The 27,976-nt window shown below is 58.2% G+C and overlaps 2 protein-coding genes across 9 annotated transcripts in view; one reads left to right on the top strand and one right to left on the bottom strand.

The window, feature by feature from the left end:
- Positions 1–2,663, bottom strand: part of LOC126938312 (translation initiation factor IF-2-like) — a 32,573-nt gene extending 29,910 nt beyond the window's left edge. The window contains exons 1-2 of the mRNA XM_050762367.1: positions 1,882–2,663; positions 790–973 (exon numbers count right to left, since the gene is read on the bottom strand). Of these exons, the coding sequence (XP_050618324.1) occupies positions 931–973; positions 1,882–2,663 (825 nt within the window). The 3' untranslated portion in view covers positions 790–930. The remainder of the gene's footprint in view (positions 1–789; positions 974–1,881) is intronic.
- Positions 2,421–27,831, top strand: FMNL1 (formin like 1). Of its 8 annotated transcripts, none has more exons than XM_050763058.1 (28): positions 2,612–2,790; positions 11,138–11,221; positions 12,746–12,829; positions 13,582–13,655; positions 14,005–14,088; positions 14,428–14,556; positions 15,191–15,208; positions 16,576–16,684; positions 17,750–17,826; positions 18,014–18,107; positions 19,117–19,191; positions 19,508–19,618; positions 21,048–21,197; positions 21,685–21,786; positions 21,938–22,190; positions 22,402–22,695; positions 22,890–23,014; positions 23,675–23,877; positions 24,323–24,557; positions 24,708–24,776; positions 25,349–25,429; positions 25,509–25,638; positions 25,783–25,946; positions 26,162–26,263; positions 26,408–26,503; positions 26,740–26,860; positions 27,035–27,134; positions 27,403–27,476. In XM_050763058.1, the coding sequence occupies exons 1-27, from the start codon at positions 2,662–2,664 to the stop codon at positions 27,124–27,126; spliced, it is 3,285 nt and encodes a 1,094-aa protein (XP_050619015.1). In that variant the 5' UTR covers positions 2,612–2,661; the 3' UTR covers positions 27,127–27,134; positions 27,403–27,476. The 8 variants fall into 8 exon arrangements, with proteins under 8 accessions (XP_050619013.1, XP_050619014.1, XP_050619009.1 ...); XM_050763055.1 differs by having other exon boundaries at positions 2,647–2,790; positions 12,746–12,859; XM_050763057.1 differs by lacking the exon at positions 15,191–15,208 and having other exon boundaries at positions 2,579–2,790; positions 12,746–12,859.
- Positions 27,832–27,976: the final 145 nt, after the last annotated feature.

Consider the following 27,976-nt stretch of genomic DNA (forward strand, 5'->3'; position numbering starts at 1 on the left):
AGATCCAGCCACTGCACTCCAGCCTGGGCGACAAAGAGAGACTCTGTCTCAAAAAAAAAAAAAAAAAAAATTCTGTCCCTCACTAGGCTGCAAGCAGCCCAAGGACTGAGGCATTTCTCATCTGCCACAGAATCTGCAGGACCGAGCACAGTGATGGGCACATAGCTAGTGCTAAGTAAAGGTTTATTGTTCAATGGAAAGAGACAGCTATTGAGGAATCAGGGAATCCATTCTTTAAAAAAATGTTTGTTTGTTTGTTTGTTTTTCATTAAAAAAAAGTCTTCCAGACTGGGCGGGGTGCCTCGTGCCTGTAATCCCAGCACTTTGGGAGGCTGAGGCAGGCGGATCACTTGAGGTCAGGAGTTTGAGAGCAGCTTAGTCAACATAGCAAAACCCCATCTTTACTAAAAGTACAAAAATGAGCTGGGTGTGGTAGCACGCGCCTGTGGTCCCAGCTACTGAGGAGGCTGAGGCAGGATAATTGCTTGGACCTGTGAGGTGGAGGTTGCAGTGAGCTGAGACTGAGCCACTGCACTCCAGCCTGGGAGACAGCAAGAGACTCCATCTTAAAAGAAAAAAAATCTTCCACAACAGTTATCTTATAGAGACAAGAAGAAGAAAAAGAAGAGAGAAGAAAGAAGGAGAGAAGAAGAGGAAGAGGTCCTAGCTAATCTCAAGGGCAAGGACCCAAGGGCAAGGTTCTGGTCTGTCTGGGAGGGAGAATACGGCAGTGTTCAGGGAATGGGTCATTTTCCCTGCATGCCCAAGGAGAATCCTGCTTTGACTCACCTTGGAGGTCCCTGGTCAGGCCACGAAACCAGTGATCACATCTCTCACCCATCTGGGGTGCTGGTGACCTTGGCAGAAGAAAGGCTTAAACCAGGTCAGCCTGGGGGAAGGGGCTGGCTCCTTCCAGGGTCTTCCTCCAGATTAGATGTCAACTTTCCATCTCTTGCTTAAAGTCTCAGTGGCTCTGAATGTGAGGGCAGAAGGAGGAGGATGCTGTCAGGGGAGGGGACACTAATGGCTCCTGACCTGGCCTAGAGATAATCCAGGGCTCCTTCAGCCAGCCCTCCCTCCTCAGTGCCCTGGAAGTGTAGGGAGGGGCCAGTTGGGGATCCCCACAAATTAAATGGGGAATGAGAGGAGTAACTGAAAGTCTCAAATTCAGGCTATAGATGGGACCCCAGCCCTTAGGTTGCTCCCCCATACTCTCCCATCCTACATGAGATGGGCGGTGGAGGGCCAGGACAGCAACTCCAAGCCAGTTTAGGTTTTGGAGGTAGACAGTGAGGAGGCTTGCTTCTGTCCTTTGTTAGTTGAGTGCCCTTGGACAGCTCACTTACCTACTCTCAGCCTCAGTTTCCCCATCTCTAAAATAAGGCTATCAATACCTACCTTCTCTGGCCATTTTGTCAGGATGAATGAAAGAGCTCCGGAAGTATTTCTGTAATTAGCTGACATCAGAGATTGTTACTCTCCAAGGTGAGAGGCCAGCCTAGATCCCTGGCGGGGACAGTGTCAAGATTCTTTTTCCCTCCTCTGTGGTGCCCGCTCCTTTTCCAGTCTTGCGGCTGGCTCTCATCCTCCTTTCCGCAACCCCCCAATCCTCCTTGGGACCACCTTGGCTGGCCCAGCTTCTCGCAACCTGCCCTATTCCATAGGTGCCCGCATTCTAAAACCTGTAGGGGTGCCCTGCACAGGCGCACGGTTGGTAGAGGTGGGACAGGTGGCGGGGGTCTCCACTGGCCTGCGTCCGCGCCCCCCACCCTGTTTAGGAGTTCCTGTGTGGAGATGGCTCCCCCTGGTCCTCAGCTCGTCTCTGGGCTAAGCAGGGGAGGAGAGAAATAAAAGGTGGGGGGCCTGGAAGGGGGTTCCCACCTTCTCAGTCGGGGACCCGAGAGGGGGACGCAGCCCTGGCGCGCCAACGCTGCACCACCATGGGTCTCCGAGCCGTGCTCGCAGTCGCTGAGATCCTCGGTGCGGAGAAGATGTGACCCTCGGATCCCCAGGCCGTGACCCCTTTCACCCAGACCCGGCCAATCCCTCGCCCCAGGCGAGCGGGAGAATGCGGTTCTAGGACCCGGAGGCGCAGCCGAGCGCGCCGCCGCCTCGGCCTCGCCTCGGTGGCCTCCCGCTCCGGCAGGTGAAGCGGCGCCGGCCGCCCCCTCTGCAGCAGGTGAAGCGGCTGGGCAGCCCCCTCCCCGCCCGCCATGGCTGCGGGGGTCCCCGGGCCGGCGCCCGGCGCTCGCCCCCTCCCTCCAGCCCGCCCCCCTGGGGCTGGGTGCGCGGCGGCGGCGGCGAACTGCGGTTTGCGCGCACGGGGAGCGACAGCAGAAGTTCGAAAATCGCCGAGGGGGGAGCCAGCGCCGCAGCTTCCTGCCCCCGGCCCAGCCCTCTGGCCCTGGCGGCCTGCAGCCTGACTTCCTCCCCCAACCCTGCAGCTCGCCGCCCGGTCCCTCGGACGGGGCCGCCCCGATGGGACGCCGCGCCCCGGCCCCTGCGCGCCGTTGAGCCGAGCGCCCCCCGCCGCCGAGACCCCCGCCGCCGCCGCCAGCCGCTGCCCCCTCGCCCCCGCCTGGGCCGGGAGCCTTGTCCCCGTCCCCCGGAAAGCTGGATTTCCGAGGCTGGAGGCGCCTGGCCGGCTGGGTGGGGACCACCATGGGCAACGCGGCCGGCAGCACCGAGCAGCCCGCCAGCCCCGCCGCGCCGCCCCCGAAGCAGCCCGCGCCTCCTAAGCAGCCGATGCCCGCGGCCGGAGAGCTGGAGGAGAGGTTCAACCGCGCCCTGGTGAGTGCGACCCGGAGGCGCGTCGGGCGCGGCCGGGGGGCGGCAGGGGCGCGGCAGGGGCTGGGCGCGCGTCCCCGCCCCCGGGGACTCAGGTGCCGCTTGGAGATCCCCGGTCCGGCAGCTGCCCCCTCCAGGGGGTGGGAGCGACAGTGGCCTTTTTTTCAGAGTGACTTAGCACTGTCCCCCCAAAACTTTTTTCAGTAATCGCCCGATCTCCCTCCTTAAGACACCTCCACCCCAGCTGGGTTTAAAGGTCTAAACAAGTATGTCCTGTGAGGAAGTTGGGAGCGGGGCACGCACAGGGGTCCCGGTTCGCCCCCTTCCCCACTGCACGCAGGCCCAGCGCCCGGGCGCCGGTCTGGGGCATCTGCTTTTCTGTGTCTGGGGTCAAAGATGAAAGGGTTACAACCTCCCGGGATCGGGAGACCTGCTGGAGGTGTTGGGTCCTGATTTGTTGGACGCCTGGGCTGCGGGGAGTCGGGTTATCGGCTCATGGCCCGGAGCTATCTGTGTTTCTCCCCCACCATATGTCAGAGCCAGGGTGCCTGTGGCTCTTATCTTGGGGCATCCCTTCCAAGCCACTGAAGGGAGTAAGATGAGTGAGGGTAGGGTCAGGACGGGTGGGTCGCCCGGGCGAGGGGTGGAGCAAAATCTGGACCCACTCCCCACCGTCGCCTACCTGGGGAATTGGAGGGGGGGCGCTGGTGAATAGGCCTCTGGGGTGGGAACCGTCAGCTCAGGCCGAGCCTGGAAACAGTCAACATGTTCAGTGGGGTGGGGGCTCCAGAGCAGACTCAGGGGTCCCCAAGACCCTGCATGAGGCAGAAGTAGGGAGGGGAAGAGCTGCTCACTCTCCCTCCCCCCACCCCCCACCCCCATGCCCTGGCCCTGGCTCCCTCCTCTAACTCATTGCCTGGTGGCCTGCCTGCTGTCAGCCTTCCCTTGCTGGACGCTGGGTGACAGGCAAATGAGGCTGTGCCTTCTCCCAGATGCATTTCCCAGTCTGTGCAGACAGCCCTGCAGGTCTGAGGGTGGGGGTTCAACGGAGGCACAGGCCGCAGAGGGTGCTGGCTCAGTTGGTAGCCCTCCATCTCCTTGACATCATTTCCCCTCTCCTGGCCAGTCATTAGGCTGTCTAGATCCTCCGCTTGGCCCTAAAGGGTCGCCTCCTAACAGTTCTTGAAAATGTTGGCTTCTCTCTCCTCCCGAGAGAAGGCTGGGGGGAGTTTGGAGGAGCTATGGGGTGGCGAGGGATCCATCCTTGTGAAGACACCTTGCTTAATTAGAGGAGGGCAGGGACACTGAGGGACGCTTCACACCAGGCGGGTGTCTGACTTCTCCATCTCTCCACCTGCCCTGCTCCCCGCTCCCCAAGCACAGGACTTCACAAAGCTGAGCTGAGCAGATGGGGGAGGGGGGAGAATGAGGAGACAGTCTCTGGGGGCCATCTGGGGAGCCTGTGTTGGTGGTGGGTCCTTGGACCCCTGCCAACCTGGTTGGAGGGACATGGGTCTGTCTTTCCCCCAAGTGTGTGTCTATGGACCTCTTGGGGTGAGGTCCTGACCCCAATCTTCTGTTTAGCACGCTGATGGGGAGGAGCCCTGTGAATAATTCAGACCAGGGGAAAATCCACAAGTCAAATGGTGAGGTTCTGATGTGTATGTAAGACTTGTTTGCCCTGCTTGGATTTGTGGCTGTAACTGATTGGCAGAGTCTGACACTAAATGCCACTGGGAGTCCCTGAGTACCAGGATGTGGAGGGGGGACACCCACAGGTGGGCCAGAGAGGGTGTGCTGGTGGAGAAAGTGGAGGTGACTAGCAGAAATTTAGGGTAGCAGCACCCACCAGGGCTTACCCCCTACTGGGTGCCCAGGAACCCCAGTGTGTTTATACCTTCTTCCTGAGGTGGCTCAGCCTGTCTTTTATCCTGTGTGGGCAGGTTAAACCCAATCTAAGGACACTTGGCTAAGACCCTGGTTCCTCTCATTCCCCACCAGCAGGGGCATGAGGCTTGCCCCAGGGTAACAGCCTTGACCTCTGCCTGAGGCTGCCCAGGGCTAAAGAGCTGGTTCAACCCTCAGGTCTGGCAGTGGGTATCTCAGAGTGGGTCACTATCTGAACCCCCACCCTAACCACCATGGCCAGAGCTGAGTCCTGTCCTTGGTCAGTGTCTAAGAGGAGAAGAACCTTAGATTGCTGAGGGGTGGGCCCACTGCCATCAGTGGTCCCCACTCTCCATGGGGAAAGCACAGTCCTGCCCTCAGGGATTTGGTCCAGCAGCCCCAGGGAACCTCTTCCTTCCCATTTTGTCCCTAGTGGGGCGTAGGATCCTGAGACCCTAAACTCTCCTTCCTCTCCTGGCTGTGGGACCTCTCTTGTGGGTGAGGGATGTCCCCACTTACAGCCAGACAGGAGGTGCAGGGAGCCCTTCTCCCATGCAAGGGTGGGTGGTGGGGGGCTACCTTTCCAAGAAAGCTGTGAAAGAAAGGGGTGCCCCCTGCTTAAAATGGGGGTGGAGAGAAAGAGCAGGTTGAGCCAGGGTTTCCGGCTGCTGCCTTAGCAACAGCAGAGGAGCGATGGCTGCCCAGCCCCACCGGCCTGCTGCGATGGTGGGAACACCAGCCGGCGGGGCGCCAAGCTCTCGCCTCTCCCACGCCCATGCCCAAGGCTGGGTGTCTTCCAGCCCTTTCATGCCTTCCCCTAGGAGGCATGCAGGGTCAGGGACGGGGATGACAAGGTGACCTTTCCAGGCGTGCCAGAAGAGCCATGCTTACACCTGGGCCTGGGACATCCCTGATCTGCCGGGCAGGGAGAATCCCATAACCTTGGGGCAGAGGGATCAAGGGAAGGTGTCAGGGGTGTTGTGCATGAGGCCAAGAGCCATGCTGGCACAGTAGCAGTGGAGAGGCATTTGCCTGATGGGTGTTTAGCTTGTGCCCAGGGGCCGGGGTGCCTGGCCAGGCTGTGTGGGCAGGTCAGGATGGCCCCATGTTGGGTTTGGGCCTGGAGTCCTGCTTGCAGCTGGGGCTCTTCCCTTCTGGGGCTGGCAGTAAAGGGCAGGAGGGACTGCAACTGAGGCACTAGCCCCCTGGCCACTCCCACCTCTGGGACGGGGCAGATGAAGTGTGGGGACACAGAGCCATGGGGTCGCTCAGGCCTTATGCCTCCCATTTGCAGGTCAGAGGATATCAGGGGGGCTGCGGCCATGTGGTCTGATGTTGGGCTAGGCAGAGGAGAGGGGTGACAATCCCAGCAGGCAGGGCTGGCGCACATTAACCCTGGAAAGCCACGGATGTGGTGGGCATGACTCACAGTGACATCTGGGGCTGACAGGCAGAGAGCTGGGTGAGATGGGCAGGAGCAGGTGTTCTCGGGGCCATCTCTGCCTTTTTCCTGGGAACATGGAGCCCTGGAAGGTGGCTTGGGTGGCCTTTGAGGGGGCGAGGGTTACTTATGGGAAAGGCAGGGGCGTTTCCTGAGCTTTGGGGTCATGATGTTTGGGGGCTGAGATTCATTTTTTTCATTACCTGCATGACTATGGACAAGTTACTTAACCTCTCTGAGCTGTAGTTTTCCTCATCTGTAAAAAGAGAATAACAATGGCATCTGCTGGCCTCCTAGGATTGTCGAGAGGGTGAAATAGAGGACTTCGCACAGTGTCTGGCACAGAGCAGATTCTCAGTAGCCGCCCTCCACTGTGAGGAAGGGGATAAAGCTGGAGCTGATCTGGTCTTCTTCATCTCAGGGCCCATTCAGCGGAGGGAGCCCAGACCCTGCCTCTCCCCTCCCTCCACCTCCACTACCAAGAGCACCCAAGGTTGCTGTGCACTCCCCAGGAGCCCCAGATCCTTAGCTAGTGAGGGCCAGGCAACCTCCCCACCGTTATGCAGGTCACCAGCAGTGGGGCCCAGACAGAAAACTGCCTGGTGGCCGGAAACCGCCAGAGGGAGGGCCCACCTCTCCTGGAGGGTGGGGCAGCGGTGGTGCTAACGGTAGCAGTGTGTACATGGGAGGGGGAGGGGAGGCCTCCACTTCCCCCTGAGAGAGGGTGTGCTGAGGGGGGGTTCCCCAGTGAGTAAGAGCTCGGTGTGGGCAACAACAGGAAGCGTGGGGCGCTGGGTGGCAGGAAGTGGGGCTGGCTGTTCCTGGTTCCTCAGATGGGGGACGTGGGCCAGGCTGTCTGCAGAAGACCCCTGGGGGCCAGGACCCACATTTCCCATTCCCCGGGTGCTCCTTCTTTGGAGGAAGCTGGGTCTTCCTTGCTAGCTTGCCACCAAGGCCACCCTGGGCAAGCACCTTAACCTCCTTGAGCCTCAGTTTCCCATTTGTGAGATAGGGATTATAACAGTATCTATTTTGTAGGCTTGTTGAGGTTTAAATGAGTTTTGATGTAAAGCGCTTAGAATGGCACTTAGCACGGAATGTTTGGGGATTGAGAGATTAATTCTGAGTTGAAGAAAAGTGTCTGGGGAACATTTGTTACTGTTACTATTGTCGGTGTTGTTTTTCTCCTACCAGCCCGGATGACACAGGTAGTGGCTTCCACCCTGCTTGCCCTTTTCCCAGCTGTGGGGACCCTTGAACTCTGATGGGAGAAACTGTTAGCTCTTTGGGTCCTCAGCACCTGATCCTAGGGCTGGGTCTCCTCATAGCTCTCCTGTAAGCCTGGAATTGCTTATAAGAGCTCCAGAAAATCTATATGCCAAAGTTCAAACAAGTGGGTAAAATCAATTGTGTTTGGAGATGCGCTGAGAGCACTACAACTAAGGCTGAGACCATATAGAGGTGGGCAGGTGGCAGGGAGATGGACGGGGGAGTGGGGGCTGGGGGACAGGCTCAGCTTCTGGGCCCATCGGGCTGAGGAACGCCTGTGGGGCTGGCCTGAGATGGGATTGATGTCCAAGTTCAGGGGTACCCTAGGGCTTGAAGGGCTAGGCCATAGGAAGAGATGGGCAGGTAGATTGGGACATAGGCTCCACTCAAACTGAAAGTGAAACCCTAGGGTGTGGCTGCATCCAGATGTGGACGCAGCCCCTTCAGCCTCCTGGGACACTGTCTCAGAAGTCAGCACTGGTGTGGGGGAGGTGGGGGAAGGGCTCTTAGCAGGGTCTTTTGGGGGCTGGCCTTAGGTGAGCAGATGCTGGGAGTCCCCTCTCACACCCAGGGCAGGGAGGGAGGAGAATGGTCCCCACACATTCTAATAGAAAGATATGGGGAATCAGTTCCTTTTCTCGGCCAACCCTAAAAGATGAATCCTGTCTCTTTCCTCATCTGACCCAAAGCACTAAAGGCAGCAGGGAAAGTAGGCTGAAGGCTAGTTAAGGTTTGGCCAAAGCCTTGGAGACAAGCCCGTGTTTCTGGATGTTTTCACAAACTTCTGCTCACTCTACCATCCCCCACCCTGGAGTCTTCCATGGACCCCTGCCCCTCCACCACTCCTGCCTCTGTGAAGTGCTTCTTCATATTGTTAGACCACTGAAGAGCTTTGTTAAATCCAAACTCAGCTTCTCACTGAGTGTTCCAGGAGCTCCGTGAGTGTGAGGCTCCGGGGAGGGAGTGCGCCCATTTGATGGAGGAGGAAGCTGAGGTCCAAAGGGGCAAAGAAGCTGTAGGGCTAGCTGGGCCCAGAGCCTGGGTCTTTGGAAGCCAGCGCCGGGTCCTCCATGTGGCAGCTCATCGCTGTCCCTCCCCACCCCCCTCAGGAGGCAGGTATCCTGCCCACCTGGACTGCCAGCCCCTCCCCTCCTACTTGAGCACTGTTAGCCAACTCTCCGTGTGTCCCCCAGCCCCCATCCCAGCTGCTTGCTGCCGGCCCTGGTCTGGGGGTCTGTTCCTGTTTTCAGGATGGCCTCACCCCACCCCGAGTGAGTGGCATCTGATGGCCCCTCTCCTACTCCCTGGAGTGCCCAGCTCCTCGGTGGGCACAGCCACAGCTGAGGAGCAGCTGCTAATTAGTGTTCGGCGCTGTCAGAGCTATTTTTGATTTCTGAGGCTAAATTTAGCCCGTCTGGCAGGCTGGCATGTGGGCCTGGGGGCCTGAGAAGGCCCAGGTGGGGAAGGGGCATGGGCGCCCTGCCCTCCACCACTGTTCAGACAGGTGCTCCAGGCCCCAGCAGAGGCTTCCCCTCCACAGTAATAACCAGGGGGCTCTCCTGGGGGAGTGGACCCGGGTGGTGGCTCAGAGTCAGCTCCAGGCTCAAAGCCAGCCCAGCTCTACTCTTACTGGCTTCATAACCTTGGGCAGGTCACTAAACTAATCTGTGCCTGCACCTGTGAGATGGGAATGTTAACGGTGCCAGTGATGGCAGTGAGGGTGGAGGGCGGTCGTCGGCACGCAGGGCTCGGAGCAGTGCCCTGCACAGTAGGCATTCTGGCGGAGCTGGCTACCTGGCTGTTGGGGATGTCATTGTGACTAGTTACTGCCTCTAGAAGTGCTGCTGGGGCCATTCCAGAACCAAAAGAGTCCCTGGGTGGGTGAGGGCCTGGGAGGATTCATGTGGGGAAGTGGCTGTCCCCTCTGTGACTCCGTGCTGGGCTCCGTCCCCTCACTCCCTGGCCGCCATCTCCGTCTTTTGTGCCCGCCACGGCTCCAGTTTCCCTGGCACTGCTGGCCCTGTCTCCCCTCTTTGTCCCTTTCTTCCACCTTGCTCCCACCTTGTCCCTGTGGGGTGGGGGTGACAGAGAGAGATCATCAGCAAGACGGATCAGAGAGAGAGACAGACAGATGGACAGAGACAGACAGAGAATGACCCCGCCTCCTTGGTACTCCTGGGCGATCTCCCCCTGCCCGCCCCCCCCCACCCTGCCCCTGTGGTAGCTGGAGCTGTCCTGGCCCTTGGAGGGCGGGGGGGAGGGCGGCCGATGAGACAGCGGTGGTTTCCTCAATCCAGGCTCACTTTCGCAATGGGGGAGAGGATGACGTACTCCCACCCCCCCAGCCGCTGGGGGCGGGGGGCCTGGTGGAGGGGCAGTTTCACCTCTCCAGTGGGGCCTGGCCGGAAAGCTTAAGCAATGGAGGCTGAGCGCACCCAGCTTCCTGTTGTCTGGGCCTGACCCGAGACAGTGATTTTGGGGGTAAGGTCTGGCTGGATCCCCAGAACGAGGCCTGGCACCCTGGAGAGGAAGCTGGCTGGGGAGCCTCAGGTGGGTGTGGCTCCCTGAGTGCTCCAGCTCTGGCCTCTCCTCAGAGCCACATGACTGAGGGTGTGGAGCGTGAACCACCATGGCTGGCAACAGGAGCCCTCGGGGGCTCCCACATCCCCGATGGAGACCCTTATTCAACTCAGAGCTCCTTGAGGGCAGGAATTGTCTGTTTGGGCTAGACATACAGAAGGCTCTCAATAACCTGGGGTTTACTAAATTGAAGGGAACTGGCCTCATCTTTTGGGTCTGTCAGGGAGACAAGCGAAATCCGGGGGTCCAGAAGGCTCCTGGTGCTATTGACACCTGGTTGATTCTGCAGCCCGGGGCTGGCTGTAACCTGCTCTGTGGTGGCAGAGGCACCACACCCTTGTCGTCTGTGGCCAGGGGAGGAGAAGGACCCACGCGGAGCTCTGTTGACCTTTCTCAGCTCCTGGGGGAGTCCCAGCTGGGCGGCCCACACCACAGACCCAGGGCATTGACTCTTCTCCCCAGTGCTGTGGTGGAGTGACCTTCCCCCCAAATCTCCCCACCCCTGAAGCTGTGATCTGGAACTCCCTGCCTGCTGACATGGCTGCCGTCAGCTCCCCCAGCCCTCTCCCTCCTTTCTCAGCTTTCTCCCCGAGATGGGAGGGGCTGGAGAGGGATGAGGAGAAGGCTGCTGTCCACCCTCCTTGCAGGAGGGTTTCTGGCATTCGTGAGGCACTGGTGCCCTAGGCCTGGTCTGTACACACGTGGGATCTGGTGGCACGTGGAGGTGGGACACTGGCAATAGGCCACACTTCGGCCTGACTGGTGATGGCTTCCCTGTTAGTTTCCCACCAGAATAGGGGAAGAGCTGATGCCCCAACAGGGAAACTGGAGCCCAGAAGTGTCTCAGGTCCCCAGAGAGGTAGGCTGACAACCCACGCACCTGTCTCCACACCAGGCAGGCCAGGGAGGCAGTGTGGGGGGTGACACAGCGCAGGCAGACTCAAATTCAAATCCTGCTGTCCCTTCTAGCTGGTGTGCCCCGGGAAAGGTGCTCTGTCTCTCTTGGCTTTGGCTTTCTCTTTGGATAACACTACTTATCTCCTAGGGTCAGAGGATTCGGGGGGTGATGTACCTCCTGGGGAGCCAAGTGGGTTCCCCCAAATGCCCATTCTCCTCTCCCCACTTGTTGGGGCCCCAGGCTCAGGGGTCTTACTTTGTCCTCCCTCTCCCCAGAACTGCATGAACTTGCCCCCGGACAAAGTCCAGCTGCTGAGCCAGTATGACAACGAGAAGAAGTGGGAGCTCATCTGTGATCAGGTAGGTGCCAGCACTGCCCAGCCACCCCTTCCCTCCCACTGTCAGCACCCAGCCCTGACCAGGCTGGGGCTATGGGGAGAGGGGCACCGCCATACTGCCCATAGGACCAAGACTCTGCTCAGTGGCCAATGTAGCACCTGGGGAGGGTACTGGGGTCTGCAGGACTCCCGAATCCCCTTCTCTTGAACTCCCCAAAAGAACTTGTGAGTCATGAGCAGGGCCGGGTCAGCTTCAGAGGAGCTGGCAGGGCTGGTTCAGGGGCACTGGCCGGGGCAGCTGGGGCCTTGTCACTGTCACTGTCCTCCTTCTGAGCTTCCTGAGAAACCTCTCTGGACTGGGGAAGGGAGAGGGCAACCCTGGGGTTGGACATCTTCACCTGACCCCATGGGAGGGAGGGGGGAAGGGCGGGAATTCCTGCCCTTTTACCTTGGGTCCAGAGGAGCTGCAGTCCACCAGCAACTCCCCAAGGCCAGCCACTTTGGACCCCTGCTTTGGTGCTCCGTCCAGGCGCCTGGGCTCACGGGTCACTCAGCTGCCCCCGCCTCTCCAGCTTCAAGGGCTGTGGTCAGCCATGGGCAGACCCTCTCCCAGCGCCAGGCTGGGTGGGGCTCGGCTACTGCAGGGATTCTGTGAAGGAGGGAGCTGCAGAGGCTGGGGGTGGGGAGGGAGCTGAGAGCCTCCCTTGGGAGCCAAGGCTGGGCCTTCGCCTCCTGCTAATGAAGCAGATGGCCTGGGCTGGCTGGGCAGCAGTCCAGGGGTAAGGGCTGGGCAGTGGGAAGAGGGTGGGGAGCTGACCCTGGAGGCTCTGGGGCTGTGATAGGGGTCCCCTGGGAGCAGCTCGGCCTGGCATCTCAGAGGTTGGGGGCTCAAAGGGCTGGAAGAAGTGAAAGTCTGAGGGGTGGCTTGGTGAATCTGAGGGGTTTGGGTTGGAAGGGTGGGGGCCCCTCTGGGGAGGGGGTCTTTGCCGTGGTCCCTGCCTCTTTGTTTCAGTGGCCGCTGGAGCCTGCAGTGGGGTGGGGGAGTTAGGAATTGCATCGCTGAGCACAGGAGAGGAGCACACAGGGTCCTGCCAACGCAGGACTAACCCTGCATAGTCCACCCCAAAGCTGTGTCAGGGCTGTGGCCTGGGAGGCCATCCGGGAAGGGCAGACTAGGCCTAGGCTGGGGGTCTTTAAAGTGGCCCGATGCTAGCTGGGTGTGGTGGTGCACACCTGTAGTCTCAGCTACCTGGGAGGCTGAGGTAGGAGGATCGCTTGAGCTGGGGAGTAGGAGGCTGCAGTGAACTATGATGGTGCCACAGCACTCCAGCCTGGACCACAGGGCAAGAAAAGAGAAAGATAACATAAAAGCAAAGAAAGTGGCTTGGTGGACTGTTTGGGTTTATACCTTTGGTATTTCAGAGGCGTCTTAAGAAAGCCTGGGACCTCAGATCAGAGCTGAGAATGGAACATTGGGACGAGAACTGGTCATTTGCCCTGGGGTAGCTCTGGTTGGTTTTCTGTACACCCCATTCCATCTCCCCAGGAGCGGTTTCAAGTCAAGAACCCCCCTGCAGCCTACATCCAGAAGCTGAAGAGTTATGTGGATACTGGTGGGGTCAGCCGAAAGGTAGCAGCTGATTGGATGTCCAACCTGGGGGTACATGTCTCCCCTCTTTTCTCTGTCCCTTTCCCCCACCTTTTCCAAGCTCTGGACAGCTGGAGTAACTGTGTGTACAGACTTTTCTATGTGCATGTGTGAGTACATGTATGAGTATGTGTGTGTGTGTGTTCGTGTGTGTCTGTGTATTTATAGGAGACTAAGAGTGCCCTGGGCATGCCCTTTAGACATTCCCCTGTGCATCCTGTGTGTGCTTACATGGACACATTTTGTGTACTTATACTGTGTGTATACATATGTGCAGCCCATATGTCCATATGTAGGTGTGTGTTTATACTATGTGTGTATTTTGTCCACTTATGGATGTGTGTGTGTGTGCACCCTTGAGTCCGTATACAGGAGAGAGAGAGAATGTGTGTGTGTCCATGTAGGGATGTGTGGACATCCTGTGTTTGTATTTAGAGTGCATGTATATGGATGTTCATGTAGTGTGTGTGTGTGCACGCACACCCTGCCTCTTTGAGTGTGTGCATGTATCAGGGGTGTGTGTACCCTGTGTGTCTGTGTATGGGGGAGCACACGCAGCCTGTGAGTTCTTATTCTGCTAGGCAGGTGTGTGGAGGTGGTGGGGGAGGCTGAGCATGAAAGGCCACTTGTGCCAGTCGGAGGAGGGTGGGCGCTGCTGCCTGCTGCCTCAGGACTTGGTGGGCCTGTGGGAGGCTGGGCTCCACCCACCAGCCTTCCCTCTTCTCGGTCCCCAGTTTAAGAGGCGAGTTCAGGAGTCCACCCAGGTGCTTCGGGAGCTGGAGACCTCCCTGAGGACAAACCACATTGGGTGAGTGAGGGCTCAGATCTTCCTCTCTGGGACTAGGAAGGCTCTGCTTCCAGGCAGCCCCTGGAGCTTCCCCTTCCTACTCCCCCTGCCCCCCACACAGGGCTGTGCTTGTGGACCACCTCCTGGGGGTGTCCAGGACAGCTTCCCCTCCCTCTCCTGCCCATGCTCTAACTGGCACCTTGAGGCATGGCTGGGCTGTGGGACCCACCTAAGTCTCCCAGAATCCCCTGGTATCATTGGGTCTTTGGGGTTGAAAGGGCACGCCAGGGGCCCTTGCTGTCCCTGTTCTGTGCCCATCAGGGGCAGGACCTCCTTCCTCGCTGGAGCTCAGGGAGCCCTGTGCCCACAGGTGGGTGCAGGAGTTCCTCAACGAAGAGAACCGCGGCCTGGATGTGCTCCTCGAGTACCTGGCCTTTGCCCAGTGCTCTGTCACGTAAGCCTCCTGCCCCTAGGCCTCATGCCACTCCTCAGAGCTTTGACCCCCGTCTCCCTGCGTCTCACCCACTCCCCTGGCCAGTTCCAAGCTGGGCAGCCCGAGTCTACCCTGGAACCCTGCATTTGACCTTGAGCGATGCCCCTTCCAGAAGCCTTTCCCTGACAGGGAGGGGTGGCCTCTCTTCCACCACAACGTTCAGCACAGTGCCAAGAACACAGCCTCCTCCTCCTGCTCCTTAGTCTCACCTGCAGGTCTGTCTCTCCTTGCGTTTCTTCTGCCCCCTCTTAAGTGGTCCTTGCAGTGTTGGCCTCCAGCCCCATTGCATCCTGTCCCCAGGTATGACATGGAGAGCACAGACAACGGGGCTTCCAACTCAGAGAAAAACAAGCCCCTGGAGCAGTCGGTGGAAGACCTCAGCAAGGGTCCGCCCTCCTCTGTGCCCAAAAGCCGCCACCTGACCATCAAGTATGTGGGCCACAAGGTGGGGTCGTGGGAGAATAGAGAATTCAGCCCCCACACTGCTGCATCTAGCCAGCCCACCCAGGGCCCTTGGGGTTGGTGAGAGGGGTAGCCAAGCATTAGGGGTCAGAGTAAGGGACTCATACAGAGTTTGGGGCACCAGTATGTTAAGAAGCCATCAGGGGTGGGGCTGGGTGCCGTGGCTCATGCCTATAATCCCAGCACTTTGGGAGGCTGAGGTGGGCAGATCATTTGAGGACAGGAGTTTGAGACCAACCTAGCCAACATGATGAAACCCCATCTCTACTAAAATACAAAAATTAGCCGGGTGTGGTGGCACACGCCTGTAATCCCAGCTACTCAGGAGGCTGAAGTGGGAGAATCACTGAAGCCCAGGGGATGAATGACGCAGTGAGCCGAGATCGCGTCACTGCACTCCAGCCTGGGTGACGGAGTGAGACCCTGTCTAAAAAAAAAAAAAAAAAAAAAAAAAAGGAAAGAAAAAGAAAAAAGAAGCCATCAGGGGTGGGCACCTAGAAGTTGGAGTCTGGATGGGTCTGGGATAAGAAGGGAGCTTCTGGGTTGCTGGGACCCCTCTTGTATGCATCTAATCCCCTGTTTTCTCCCATGCGGCCTCCAGGTGTCCCCCTTCTCCCCGGTACGTAGCCACCTAGGGGCAGGTGCATGCCTGGCTGACTCCTTCCCAGGGTGGTGGCGGGGTAGGATGAGGTATTCAGCTGATGTCCCTGGGTTCAGTACTGTGGCTGGGTCCCTCCATCCTAACATGGGCATCTTGCTGGGAGGCAGGAAGCAGGCAGTAGATTGACCCTAGAGCATCTTGTGGATCCCCAGCTTCCTACTTTGGGTCTAGGGGGTTGATTGCATATTAAGTTTCTATTTGTCCATTCATGTAATTATGCATTCAACAAACATTTATTTTTTAGCACTTAGTGTGTATGAGATGTGTGGCAGGTGCCCACGAGACAGGTCACTCTGCCCTCAGGGACCCACAGTCTAAGTGGGGGACAATTTAGTGTGACAGGCTGTCATGGAATTGTGCCTGGGAGCTCTGAGAAGGGAGGTGGCCACCACTTGGGGCATCAGGAAGGCTTCCCAGAAAAGGTGACACTGGCACTATGTCTCACAGACAGATACAGGCTTTATAGGCAGCCATGGGAACAGGGAAGGGCATTCCAGGCAGAAGGAACAGCATGAACAAAAACTCTGACATATTAGCACAATGACGGGAAAGGGTGATGTGGCAGGAGCGGGTGAAGGCGGGGCCTCCCGCTGTTACTGGGAATGTGATAGAATCGTCAGGGAGACTGACATGTGGAAGTCCGGGTCGGCAGTTCTGCAACAATGAAAACATCACACATTTGTTGGCGAAGAATAAGGGAGTACAGTCATATAGCACTTACTATGTGCCAGGCACTGTTCTAAGCCCATTTCATAGTCCCAACAACTCTGACAGGAAGCTACTATTATTAGCATTCCTATTCTAGAAGCGAGGAAAGTGAGGGACAGGGAGATTAAGTGACTCGTCTAGTAAATGGTGAGCTGGGATGCTCCTGAACCCTGGCGGCGTGAATTCAGATCCGCCTCTCACATTGGAAGATGAGCCCAAGTGGCCATGAGCGCCACCTTGTGGTGATCCTTCCCATGTTTCTTCCTTCTGTAGGCTCTCGCCCTACCAAGCCCCTGGGAAGTGTCTTTGCTTCCTGTGACCCCCATCCTCCAAGCATGCCAGACCCCAGGTCTAGCTTCCGTGTCCCCCATCCTCCAAGCATGCCAGACTCCAGGTCTAGCTTCCGTGTCCCCCATCTTCCAAGCATGCCAGACCCCAGGTCTAAGGACTGAGGAAGCCTGCCTCCCCTCAGCCAGCCTCTTTGGTTGGGTGGACGGGATGTGGTGCCGTCAGGTTCCATATGTACCTCCTCTTACCCCAGAGGCCATCTGAGTGGTGGGGGAACAGGAAGCTGGGGCTCACTCTGACCCCTGCTGCCTCCTCCACACCCCGCCCAGGCTGACCCCCGCCCACAGCAGGAAGGCCCTGCGGAATTCCCGCATCGTTAGCCAGAAGGACGACGTCCACGTCTGCATTATGTGCCTGCGTGCCATCATGAACTACCAGGTCAGCCGGGGGGTGTGGGACTGGGGGACTAGAGAGCCCAGCCTGTCCTCACTGGGGGCTACACAAGCTGCCGAGGCTCTGGGATCCACTGTCCCTTTACCCTGTGCTGTGCTGCGGAACTTGTGCATCTGGGCTGTTGGCTCGGACTTTTAAGGCTGATGCGTCTTGAGGGGAAGCCCATGTTTTTGCTGCCTCTGTCAGGTTCTCTGAGTACCCCTGCCCATGGCTGGGACATGAAGGAGCCTCACATAGGGACAGGGCACACCTACCAAGAAGGGCTGGACAGAGGGCCAGGGGAGAACAGTCTCAGGTCAATTCATTTGGAGGTCTGATGGGTGAAGCCGGGCCCTCCTTTACTTAGCCAGCCTTTAAGACAGCTTCACGGTGTCCAAGGTGCGTGATGCTGGCTTTTGGAAACACAAAGGTATTTTAAAAAGAGGTCAGGTGCAGTGGCTCATGTCTGTAATCCCAGCACTTTGGGAGGCCAAAGCAGGAGGATTGCTTGAACCCAGGAATTCGAGATCAGCCTGGGCAACATACCGAAACCCCATCTTTATGAAAATAAAAAAATAAAAAATAAATAAAGAGAGGCCAGGTGTGGTGGCTCATGTCTGTAATCCCAGCACTTCGGGAGGCCGAGGCGGGCAGATCACCTGAGGTCAGGAGTTTGAGAACAGCCTGGCCAATATGGCGAAACCCCGTCTCTACTGAAAAAAATACAAAAAAAATTAGCTGGGGGTGTGGCAGGTGCCTGTAATCCCACCTACATGGGAAGCTGAGGCAGGAGAATCACTTGAACCTGGGAGGCAGAGGTTGTGGTGAGCTGAGATGGCACCACTGCACTCCAGCCTGGGTGACAGAGGGAAACTCCATTTTGAAAAAAAAAAAAGAGAGAGAGAAACAAGGCCAGGTTTTGGTGGCCACAGAAGAAGTTGCAGTTGGATATGAAGAACTTCCTAAACTCGAGGGCAGTTAAAGATCAGTGTGGCGTGGCACTGACTCTGCTGGGGTGCCTGAAGTCCTGGGGTCCCTTCCTGGAGACACTGACTTCTCCTCTCTCCCCAGTCTGGCTTCAGCCTTGTCATGAACCACCCAGCCTGTGTCAATGAGATTGCTCTGAGCCTCAACAACAAGAACCCCAGGTGAGGTCCAGGCCCCAAACCTTTCCCATATCTAGAATCTTCTCCTACTTAGCCCCTTGCTTACTCTGTCCTCCAGGTCTCAGAGGCTCATTCCGCACCCGCTATGCTCCTCCTAGCCAGGCCTGTGCCCACCCTTGCTGCGGGTCCTGCCTGTTCTTAAGGGACAACCTGCCCCTTCTCTCTCTAGAACCAAGGCTCTGGTGCTGGAGCTGCTGGCGGCCGTGTGCTTGGTGCGGGGAGGACATGACATCATCCTTGCAGCCTTTGACAACTTCAAGGAGGTACCGGAGTCCCTCACCCAAACATGCACGTCCCCCTATGGTGTTGCTTGGAGTCTTGTTGTTGGCAGCTGTGGCCTTTGGTGGAGGCAGCTGGGGACACTGGGTGGGCATTTGGGGAACGCCCAAAAGTTGAAGTTGAGCCACATCACTGGCTTAACAATCTGGGATGGGGAAGTTCTGAATGGAAGGTGCAGGGTCAGGTAAAGGCACCACCTGGGTGGGGGCAGGGACGACTACAGGGACCTGCTGAACCTCTGACTCAGCCTTGCCAGATTCAAACTAGCCTTGGTTCATACCTTCAGGAGTTGTGGACTCTGGCTAACAGGCTTGCAAGAAGTAGATGTGTGGGGATGCATAAGATGCAGAAGATATCTTCATTCATTCATTCGTTTAATGAATATTTATTGAGTGCCTGGTATGTGTCAGGAACCGGGCACCTGGGGCACATCAGTGAACAAAGGAAACCAGACAGGAAAGGACAGAAACGATGTAAATTACATAGTATGTTAGGAAACGATAAATGCTGTGAGAAAAAAGCCAGCAATGTTTCAGAGGGAGGGGGACAACATACTGAAACCCCATCTCTATGAAAATAAAAAAATAAAAAATAAATAAAGAGAGGCCAGGTGTGGTGGCTCATGTCTGCAATCCCAGCACCCTGGTTGCAGGGTGGTCAGGGAAGGCCTCACTGAGAAGTGAGATTTGAGCAAAGCTGTGAAGGAAGCAAGGTACTTGGTGTGGAAGTGAGGGCTCTCCAGGGAGTTGGAACAGTAAGGGCAAAGGCCGTGGGGTGGGAATGTGCCAGGATGCCAGTGTGGCTGGAGTGGAAAAAGTGAGGGGGAGTGGGAGATTGAGAGAGAGTGGAGGTTTTGAGCAGAAGAGTGACGTGGCTCAACTTCGAATTAACTGGAAAGGAGCCTGTTGAATTAAGTGGAACAGGTGTGGCAGCCAGAAGGTAGCTTAGGACGTGTGTCACTGGGCCTCAGTGAGAGCCATTCCCTTTACCCAGGTGTGTGGGGAGCAGCACCGCTTTGAAAAGCTGATGGAATATTTCCGGAATGAGGACAGCAACATCGACTTCATGGTGAGCTGAGGAGCCCAGCAGCCTGAGGCCTGGGCCAGGCCCTCTTGGGTGCACGGAGCGGCTAGGGTCCTGGGTGCTGGGCAATGGGCTCTGCCCCAGCAAAGCATAAAGACTGAGTGGTCAGTAGGGGAAGGGTGGATGTTGGCAGGGGGCTGGATTGAGGGAACATGGAGGTGAAATGTTGGGCAGGCCAAGGCTGGGAGTTAGTGGAGTGAGAACTGTGGAGAAGGAGGGAGGCTTGGGGTAAGTGGAGGTGGAAGGCACTGAGCAACGCCACCTAGAGGATCATAGATCTGCCCATGTCCCTGGCTCCCAGGTGGCCTGCATGCAGTTCATCAACATTGTGGTACACTCGGTGGAGAACATGAACTTCCGTGTCTTCCTGCAATATGAGTTCACCCACTTGGGCCTGGACCTGTACTTGGAGGTAAGCCCCGTACTGCCCCCCAGACTTAACTGCCTGCCCACTGCAGAGTATGGCTGAGTGGTTAGCGGCACGGGTGCTGGGGTCAGGCAGACCTGGGTTTAAATCCTGGCCCTGCCATTTCCTGCCATGTGACCTTGGATAAGTCTCTTCCTCTCTCTGAGTATCAGTTTTGCCATCTGTCAAATAGGAGAATCATAGAAGATAATCTTGACTCTAAATGCATAGACCAGTGCCTGGCACATACCAGGCCCCCAGTCTGTGGAATTATTTTTGCAGGCACCAGAATAGGTCAAGGTGGCCCAGGGTCTGGCTCTGGGAGCACCAGCCTCAGACAGGTGCTCTGACTCCAGGACGTAATGGGGAATCCAGAGATACAGGGTGGAAGCAGGAGTTGGCTCATGCTGGATGGGCCCAGGACATGGAGAAGTTCCTTGCCCTGGGGAAGGTGGGCAGAGCAGCTTGGTGCTTCCTGGCCCAGCCTGAGCAGAGAAGCTGCAGCTCCTTCTCTGCTTCTTTTAGGAGGTTTCCTGGAGGAGCGGGGCTTTCGGGGTTGGATTTTTGAAAGCCAGGATTAAGAAAAAGTAGAGAGCAGACTGGCGGGGGGTCTATCCATACAATGGAATATTATTCAGCTAAAGAAGGAATGAAGTATTGACACATGCTACAACATGGGTGAGCCTTGCAAACATGCTAGGTGAAAGAAGCCAGACACAAAAGGTCACACACTCTATGATTGCTGCTTCTTTTTTTTTTTTTTTTTTTTTTTTTTTTTTGAGACGGAGTCTTGCTCTGTCGCCCAGGCTAGAGTGCAGTGACACAATCTTGGCTCACTGCAATCTCCACCTCCCAGGTTCAAGTGATTTTTCCAGTCTCCCGAGTAGCTGGGATTACAGGCACCTGCCACCATACCTGGTTAATTTTTGTATTTTTGGTAGAGACGGGTTTCACCATGTTGGCCAGGTTGGTCTTGAACTCCTGACCTTAGGTGATCCACCTGCCTCAGCCTCCCACAGTGCTGGGATTACAGGTGTGAGCCACCTCGCCCGGCTTTCTATGATTGCTTCATATGAAATGTCCAGAATGGGTAAATCCATAAAGATGGAAAGTAGATTAGTGGTTGCCAGGGACTGGGGGAGGAGAGAATGGCAAGTTACTGCTGACGCCTGTGGGGTTTCTTTTTGGGCTGATGACAATGTTCTGGAATTAGATAATGGTGATGGTTGCACAACCTTGTGGCTATACTAAGAATGACTGAATTGTATACTTTAAAATGGATTTTATGATATGTGAATTATATCTTAAAAAATAAAGAAAAAGTGGGCTAGGGCTCAGGCCCCTTCCTCTGGGTGGCAGTGGTGGTGGGGGGTTTGGAAAGACTCCCTCCACACGCACACCAGGCCTCACCCTGCTCCTTCCATCTGGGGGACAGAGGCTTCGGCTTACCGAGAGTGACAAGCTGCAGGTGCAGATCCAGGCGTACCTGGACAATGTTTTTGATGTGGGGGCGCTACTGGAGGACACAGAGACCAAGAACGCTGTGCTGGAGCACATGGAGGAACTGCAGGAGCAGGTGGCACTGGTGAGAGTGGGTCCTGACCCCAGCCTGGCACATCAGAGGCCCACAGGGCACACGCAGGCATGGGCACTGGGCAGCAGACAGTGTTCTAGTTGTGCATTGGACGTGCTGCCTGCCTGGCCCCAGAGCCTGGCCTGAATCCAAAGCCTGAATCTGTTGGGTGTCTTTCTCAATGAGTGTGGGTGAGTGCCCTCACTGACAGGCCCCTCCTCTACCCAGGCTCAGTCCCCAGATGAACTGAACTGGGTGCCTGGGGCCCCTCCCAGCTCAGTCTCCTCCTCTCCCTCCACCTCCCGCATCACTGGTACCTTGGTTTCCTCTCCTTATTTGCTTGGGTTCGAGTGCCAGGCTCGGCCCACCCTTGGCACCTGGCTGAGCGGATCTGGGAGCCTCCCCCAGTCTTCTAGGCAGGCATGCCTGATGCCGCCCCCTCACCGGCGGTGCCAGTGCCGGGCTGCGGGTCGGGGCTCACCATGTGCCGGTGCTACAGCTGACAGAGCGGCTTCGGGACGCGGAGAACGAATCCATGGCCAAGATTGCAGAACTGGAAAAACAGCTAAGCCAGGCGCGCAAGGAGTTGGAGACCCTGCGGGTGAGGCTGGGGCGGGTGGTGGGCCGGGCACCCAAGAACAGGCCAGCTTCGGCTTCTAGGCTTGACATCTGCCTCCACCCCGGGAAGAGGATGGGGATTTGGTGCCAAGGAGCCTGCTGGTGGGCACTGACCCCTCCCGTGGGGTTCGCAGGAGCGCTTCAGCGAATCGACCGCCATGGGCGCCTCCAGGCGTCCCCCCGAGCCTGAGAGAGCACCTCCCGCTGCCCCGACGCGGCCCTCGGCCCTGGAGCTGAAGGTGGAGGAGCTGGAGGAGAAGGGGTTAATCCGTATCCTGCGGGGGCCGGGGGATGCTGTCTCCATCGAGATCCTCCCCGTCGCTGTGGCAACTCCAAGCGGCGGTGATGCTCCGACTCCGGGGGTGCCGACCGGCTCCCCCAGCCCAGGTGCGCAGGAGCTTCAGGCTGGCGGGGATGCGGGGCATGGTCTGGAGGGGAGCCCAGGGGCATCTGTGGCGGGCAGAGTTGGGCGAGGGAGGTTTGGATTGTAGGCTCGGCTCAGGTAGGAGCGCATGCGTAGAGCGGGGAGGCGGAGAGGAGCCCACCCAAGCCAAGGAGCTGACTCGCGCCTCCCCCCGCCCCGCCCTCGCTGGCTCAGATCTCGCACCTGCAGCGGAGCCGGCTCCCGGAGCAGCGCCGCCGCCGCCGCCCCCACTGCCCGGCCTCCCCTCCCCGCAGGAAGCCCCGCCCTCGGCGCCCCCACAGGCCCCGCCTCTCCCTGGCAGCCCGGAGCCCCCGCCGGCGCCGCCGCTGCCCGGAGACCTTCCGCCCCCACCCCCACCACCGCCACCGCCACCACCTCCAGGCACTGACGGGCCGGTGCCTCCGCCGCCGCCGCCTCCGGGAGGTCCTCCTGATGCCTTAGGAAGACGCGACTCAGAATTGGGCCCAGGTAAGTGGAGTGGACCACCTTGGGCCCGGGGCTTGGGGGAGATGGAGGGAGGGACCTGGGCCGCAGTGTCCTCCAGAGTCTTCTGCCTAGGGGCTCCTGCTGCCTTCTGGCTGGCCCATCAGCCCTCCCTGGGCCCAGGTTCCCTCCAGTACCCCCAGTGCTCACCACTCCTCCCAAACCCCCGCCCGTCCCAGGAGTGAAGGCCAAGAAGCCCATCCAGACCAAGTTCCGAATGCCCCTCTTGAACTGGGTAGCACTGAAACCCAGCCAGATCACTGGCACCGTCTTCACAGAGCTCAATGATGAGAAGGTGCTGCAGGTGAGTGGCCCTGCCTGGCTCCGCATATGGGCACTGGAGTAAGAGGGGAGTTGCCTGGATCAGGCTGGGCACTGGGGGTAGTCGTTTTCTCCAAGTCATTTCACAGATGAGCTGGGGGAGGCCCAGGGATGGGCATTAAGCCAGACTGGACCCATACCTCTAACAGGCAGAATCCTGCCTTCCCAAACGCCTTCCCCTCCATCCCTGCAGAGGGGTGCATCCCCCCCATCCCACTCCTTCTGCCTCCAGGCCTCTTTCCTCCCACTTTCCCACAGGCAGCCAAGGCTTCAGCCCTCCTGATTCCACTTCCAGTTCTCCAAAAGGATGTGTTCTCTTGCCTGTAGGCCATTGTTGCCATTGTTCCATTCTGTTCCCTCTGCTGGAATGTCCTTTCCTTTTTCCTTTTTACCACTGGCCAGTTCAGCTCTTCCTTTAGCTGTCCTGGCCCCAAGTCTGGGTGCCCCCCGTTAGGCGGCCCTCCTCCTCCAGGCTCCCTGTGCTTCCCCTGTGCCTCCCATCAGGGCCTGTGGTCAGGCTGGGTTACTGGTTCTTTGCTGGTGGCCTGGTCAGGGCCAGATGGGTGGCTCTAGCACTGTGCTCAGCCAGGAGAGTGCCAGACCCCGCCCCACCCAGCCCCACCTCCTCACCGTGTACCCTCAGGAGCTGGACATGAGTGACTTTGAGGAACAGTTCAAGACCAAGTCCCAAGGCCCCAGCCTGGACCTCAGCACTCTCAAGAGTAAGGCAGCCCAGAAGGCCCCCAGCAAGGCAACACTCATTGAGGCCAACCGGGCCAAGAACTTGGCCATCACCCTGCGGAAGGGCAACCTGGGGGCCGAGCGCATCTGCCAAGCCATTGAGGCGTGAGTGTCCCTGCCCCGGACTTGTGGGCAGTCTGGCCCCTCTGCTAGGCTGGGGTTGTCAGGCAGATCCTAGTAAAAGAGCCTCAATGGTGAACTCTTTCATCAAGCTTCATACCAACCTGGTCCAGGAACCTTGTCCCCATTTTAAGGTGGAGAAAACTGAGTCCATGCCTAAATTAGGATGTCCCACTTCCTCCCTGCCTCTTTGCCTAGCTGTGAGCACCCAGGCTATGGGATTTATAGCTGGGCGTCTTCCACTGATGTATGATGGGGACCCCGGCTCTCCGGTTCCCAGTTTCTCTGGATTCCTACCTCTTGCTCTCTGAAGCTGTTGGCAAATAGAAAATACTGAAATTCATTTATTCAATCAAGGCAGGGGTAGCCCTGCTCCCAGGGACTGGTGGGTATGGATGATGCCCACTCTCCGCTCTCCTCCCTCCCACAGGTACGACCTGCAGGCTCTGGGCCTGGACTTCCTGGAGCTGCTGATGCGCTTCCTGCCCACAGAGTATGAGCGCAGCCTCATTGCCCGCTTTGAGCGGGAGCAGCGGCCGATGGAGGAGCTGTCGGAGGAGGACCGCTTCATGCTACACTTCAGCCGCATCCCGCGCCTGCCGGAGCGCATGACCACACTCACCTTCCTGGGCAACTTCCCAGACACAGCCCAGCTGCTCATGCCGGTGTGGGCGGAGCGGGCAGGGCGGTGTGGCTTGGGTGGGGACGGGCAGAAGGCACCTCCCAGCCTGGGCTGCAGCAGGGAATCTGGGAGTACTTGAGCCTCCAGATGGAGGAGGCCCCAACTTATCTTACCTCCCCCATCCTACCCCTAGCAACTGAATGCCATCATTGCAGCCTCAATGTCCATCAAGTCCTCTGACAAACTCCGCCAGATCCTGGAGGTGAGGGGCCAGGAGGTGGGGCCCACCCTTGCCTGTTCTGGATAGTGTGAGGGGGAGACCCAGGCCCTGCCCACCTGCAATGCAACAAAGATAATGTTCCCACTTCTCATGTACATGCTGAGAAGGACAGATCTAAGGGGGGTGGTGAATGGGAAGGGGTACAGCAGCCGTGTCTGTAGCAGCTCACCTGGGACCCTGCCGGAGGGCTCAGTCCCCTTTAGCGTTGATCTGTGAGCAATGTCACCTGCTCAGTGGAGGGCCCAGGAACCAGTAGAAATGGCTGGTGGAAAGGCAGTGACCACACAGCCTAGGAGGGGATGCTGGCAACAAGTTTTGGGTTGGACTAGCAGAGGACAAAATTGGGTGTGCCCATGGTGTTAACTCTGCACATCTGTGAGACCTGTGTGTACACACGTACATGCGCTGTGAATCTGAGGGGCCTGTGCAGGAGTACAGTAGGGGCTGAGTGTGTGGGGCCTGCTCCTTGCCACCTCTTCTCCTCCTTGTGCAATATATTTAAGCAGTGTCCTCAGCCCTGGCATTCTGCTGAGCCTTTCCCCTGCCTCTCCCAGATCGTCCTGGCCTTCGGCAACTACATGAACAGTAGCAAGCGTGGCGCAGCTTATGGCTTCAGGCTCCAGAGCCTGGATGCGGTGAGGAGGGGACCCTGGCTTGGGGGCTGGGGCTGGGGACTGGCTGGTGGCCTGTGGCTTACAACAGGTCCTTGTGCAGCTGTTGGAGATGAAGTCGACTGACCGCAAGCAGACGCTGCTGCACTACCTGGTGAAGGTCATTGCTGAGAAGTACCCGCAACTCACAGGCTTCCACAGTGACCTGCACTTCCTGGACAAGGCAGGCTCAGGTAGGGGGTATATAGGTCCTTGGGTGCGGGGAGGGGCCGTGGGCTGGGGTAGGTTGGGAGAAAGCTAGGTGGCCACAGGATATAATTGGTGGGAGGACTGCCTCTCCGATTCACTGACCTGATACTGCCCCATCCCTGGCCCAGTGTCCCTGGACAGTGTCCTGGCAGACGTGCGCTCCCTGCAGCGAGGCCTAGAGTTGACACAGAGGGAGTTTGTGCGGCAGGATGACTGCGTGGTGCTCAAGGAGTTCCTGAGGGCCAACTCGCCCACCATGGACAAGCTGCTAGCAGACAGCAAGACGGCTCAGGTGTGCCAGGGCTGGCCTCACCTGGAGGTGGGGGATGTAGGAGCACTAGGTAGCCCAGCCTGGAGGGGTGTGGCTGTAGCTGGGACCCCTTGGGGGGATGCAGCAGGAACGAGGGGCCACCCTGCCTGGGAGAAGCTGAGATCAGGTGGCCAGTGTCCTGGGGGGCACAGGCTGTGAGAGGTCTAAGCTGGGGGGCTGACAGGCTGTGCCCGCAGGAGGCCTTTGAGTCCGTGGTGGAATACTTCGGAGAGAACCCCAAGACCACATCCCCAGGCCTGTTCTTCTCCCTCTTTAGCCGCTTCGTTAAGGCCTACAAGGTATTCGGGACTGGGGCAGGCTGGGAACCCTGTAGGGCACGGAAGCCTTTCCACTGGGCAGCGGAGGGGTGGGACTCCTTCTGTTTAGGGGGTGGGTAGGGCAGTAGGGAGGGCCACCCTCATGGAGACTGCCTTGGCCCGCAGAAAGCTGAGCAGGAGGTGGAACAGTGGAAAAAAGAAGCCGCTGCCCAGGAGGCAGGCGTTGATACCCTGGGCAAAGGGGAGCCCCCAGCACACAAGGTAGGACGCTGCTCCTGGGCTTGGTACTGGGCTGCAGGGATGCATGGCATCTCATCACCCTCGGGTGTCACCCCCACACCCTCACTGTTACAGACGGACCCTGCCCCAGGAGCCTGGGATGCGAAAGGGTTCTTTCTGCTCAAGCCAGCTGTCCTTGCTGTGGGGGACCAGACAGATATTCCAGGGTTTTGGTGGTGGGGAGGCCTCCTGGAGCTGGAGCTATAAATTCCCCCTAGTCACCGCCAAAGGCCCGGCGGGCACAGATGGACCTAATCTCTGAGCTGAAACGGAAGCAGCAGAAGGAGCCACTCATTTATGAGAGCGACCGTGACGGGGCCATTGAAGACATCATCACAGGTAAGGGCTTGGCCAGGCCTTGGTCTTATTCTCAGCCTATCCTTCTATGCTGTCTTCTGACCCAATCCCCTACCCTCTGGGGGACTGGCTGCCACACTGCTTCTTGCTACCTTTTCTGTTTTTCTTTCCTTTTTCCTTTCTCTACTCTCCTTCACCCGCCCCACCCCCACTCAGTGATCAAGACGGTGCCCTTCACGGCCCGTACCGGCAAGCGGACATCCCGGCTCCTCTGTGAGGCCAGCCTGGGAGAAGAGATGCCCCTCTAGCCCCTCAGGTACCCAGATGACCTGGCCTCCGATCCCACGCTGCCCACAGCCCCCGGGACCCTTGGGGGAACTGAGGCATGCTGCCTTCTCCTGGGCCAGTGGATGGCTGGGATGTGATCTGCCGTTGGGGGCGGGGGCGGGTCTGGCATACATAAACGGTACCCCTGCCATGTGCACACAATCTGAGTCCTTAGGAGGCTATGGTTGTGCCCTGGAGCCATGCTCCCAGCTCTGGGCAGACTCCTAAAGGGTAAATGTGTCTCCTTTGGCTGCCAGATCTGCGGAACCAGCCCTACATCCGCGCAGACACAGGCCGCCGCAGTGCCCGCCGGCGTCCCCCAGGCCCCCCACTGCAGGTCACGTCCGACCTCTCGCTGTAGCCGCTATTTCTGCAGGTGGATTCTGCAAGGGTGTGGGGCCGTGGACAGGCTGAGGCTCAAGGAAGGTGGTCCTCAGCTCGGCTGGCCGGGCAGCCCCTCCTCCGCTGTGGCCCGCCTCAAACGGGCTGGTGCATCCTCCTCTTGCCACAGAGGGCAAATGCTGCTTGCAGCACCCACCCCAAAGCCCCCTCCAAATAGCCATACTTAGCCTCAGCAGGAGCCTGGCCTGTAACTTATAAAGTGCACCTCGCCCCCGCAAGCCCCAGCCCCGAGGACCGTCCATGGACCTTATTTTTATACGAGATTAATAAACATGTTTGCAAAAGATACGCGTTGGCTCAATGCTCGCCGCAGCCTGTTTGGCTCAGCAAACTCTTTACTTGTACAAGCTCTTCATAGCAGGCCTCTGCAAACCAGCGGGCGCCTGGGAGAAAGGCTGCTGCTTTACTAGAGTTGGCGGCGAGGGAGCC

This window comes from Macaca thibetana, chromosome 16 (assembly GCF_024542745.1).
Source record: "Macaca thibetana thibetana isolate TM-01 chromosome 16, ASM2454274v1, whole genome shotgun sequence".
Taxonomy (NCBI): Eukaryota; Metazoa; Chordata; class Mammalia; order Primates; family Cercopithecidae; genus Macaca; species Macaca thibetana.

Bases quoted from the DNA above. Each gene is read 5' to 3' on its own strand.
- FMNL1 (XM_050763051.1), top strand. From the start codon at position 2,662: ATGGGCAACGCGGCCGGCAGCACCGAGCAGCCCGCCAGCCCCGCCGCG. The intron at 25,430-25,508 runs GTGAGGAGGGGA...GTCCTTGTGCAG, and splicing joins GGCTCCAGAGCCTGGATGCG to CTGTTGGAGATGAAGTCGAC. The intron at 25,947-26,161 runs GTGTGCCAGGGC...CTGTGCCCGCAG, and splicing joins CAGACAGCAAGACGGCTCAG to GAGGCCTTTGAGTCCGTGGT.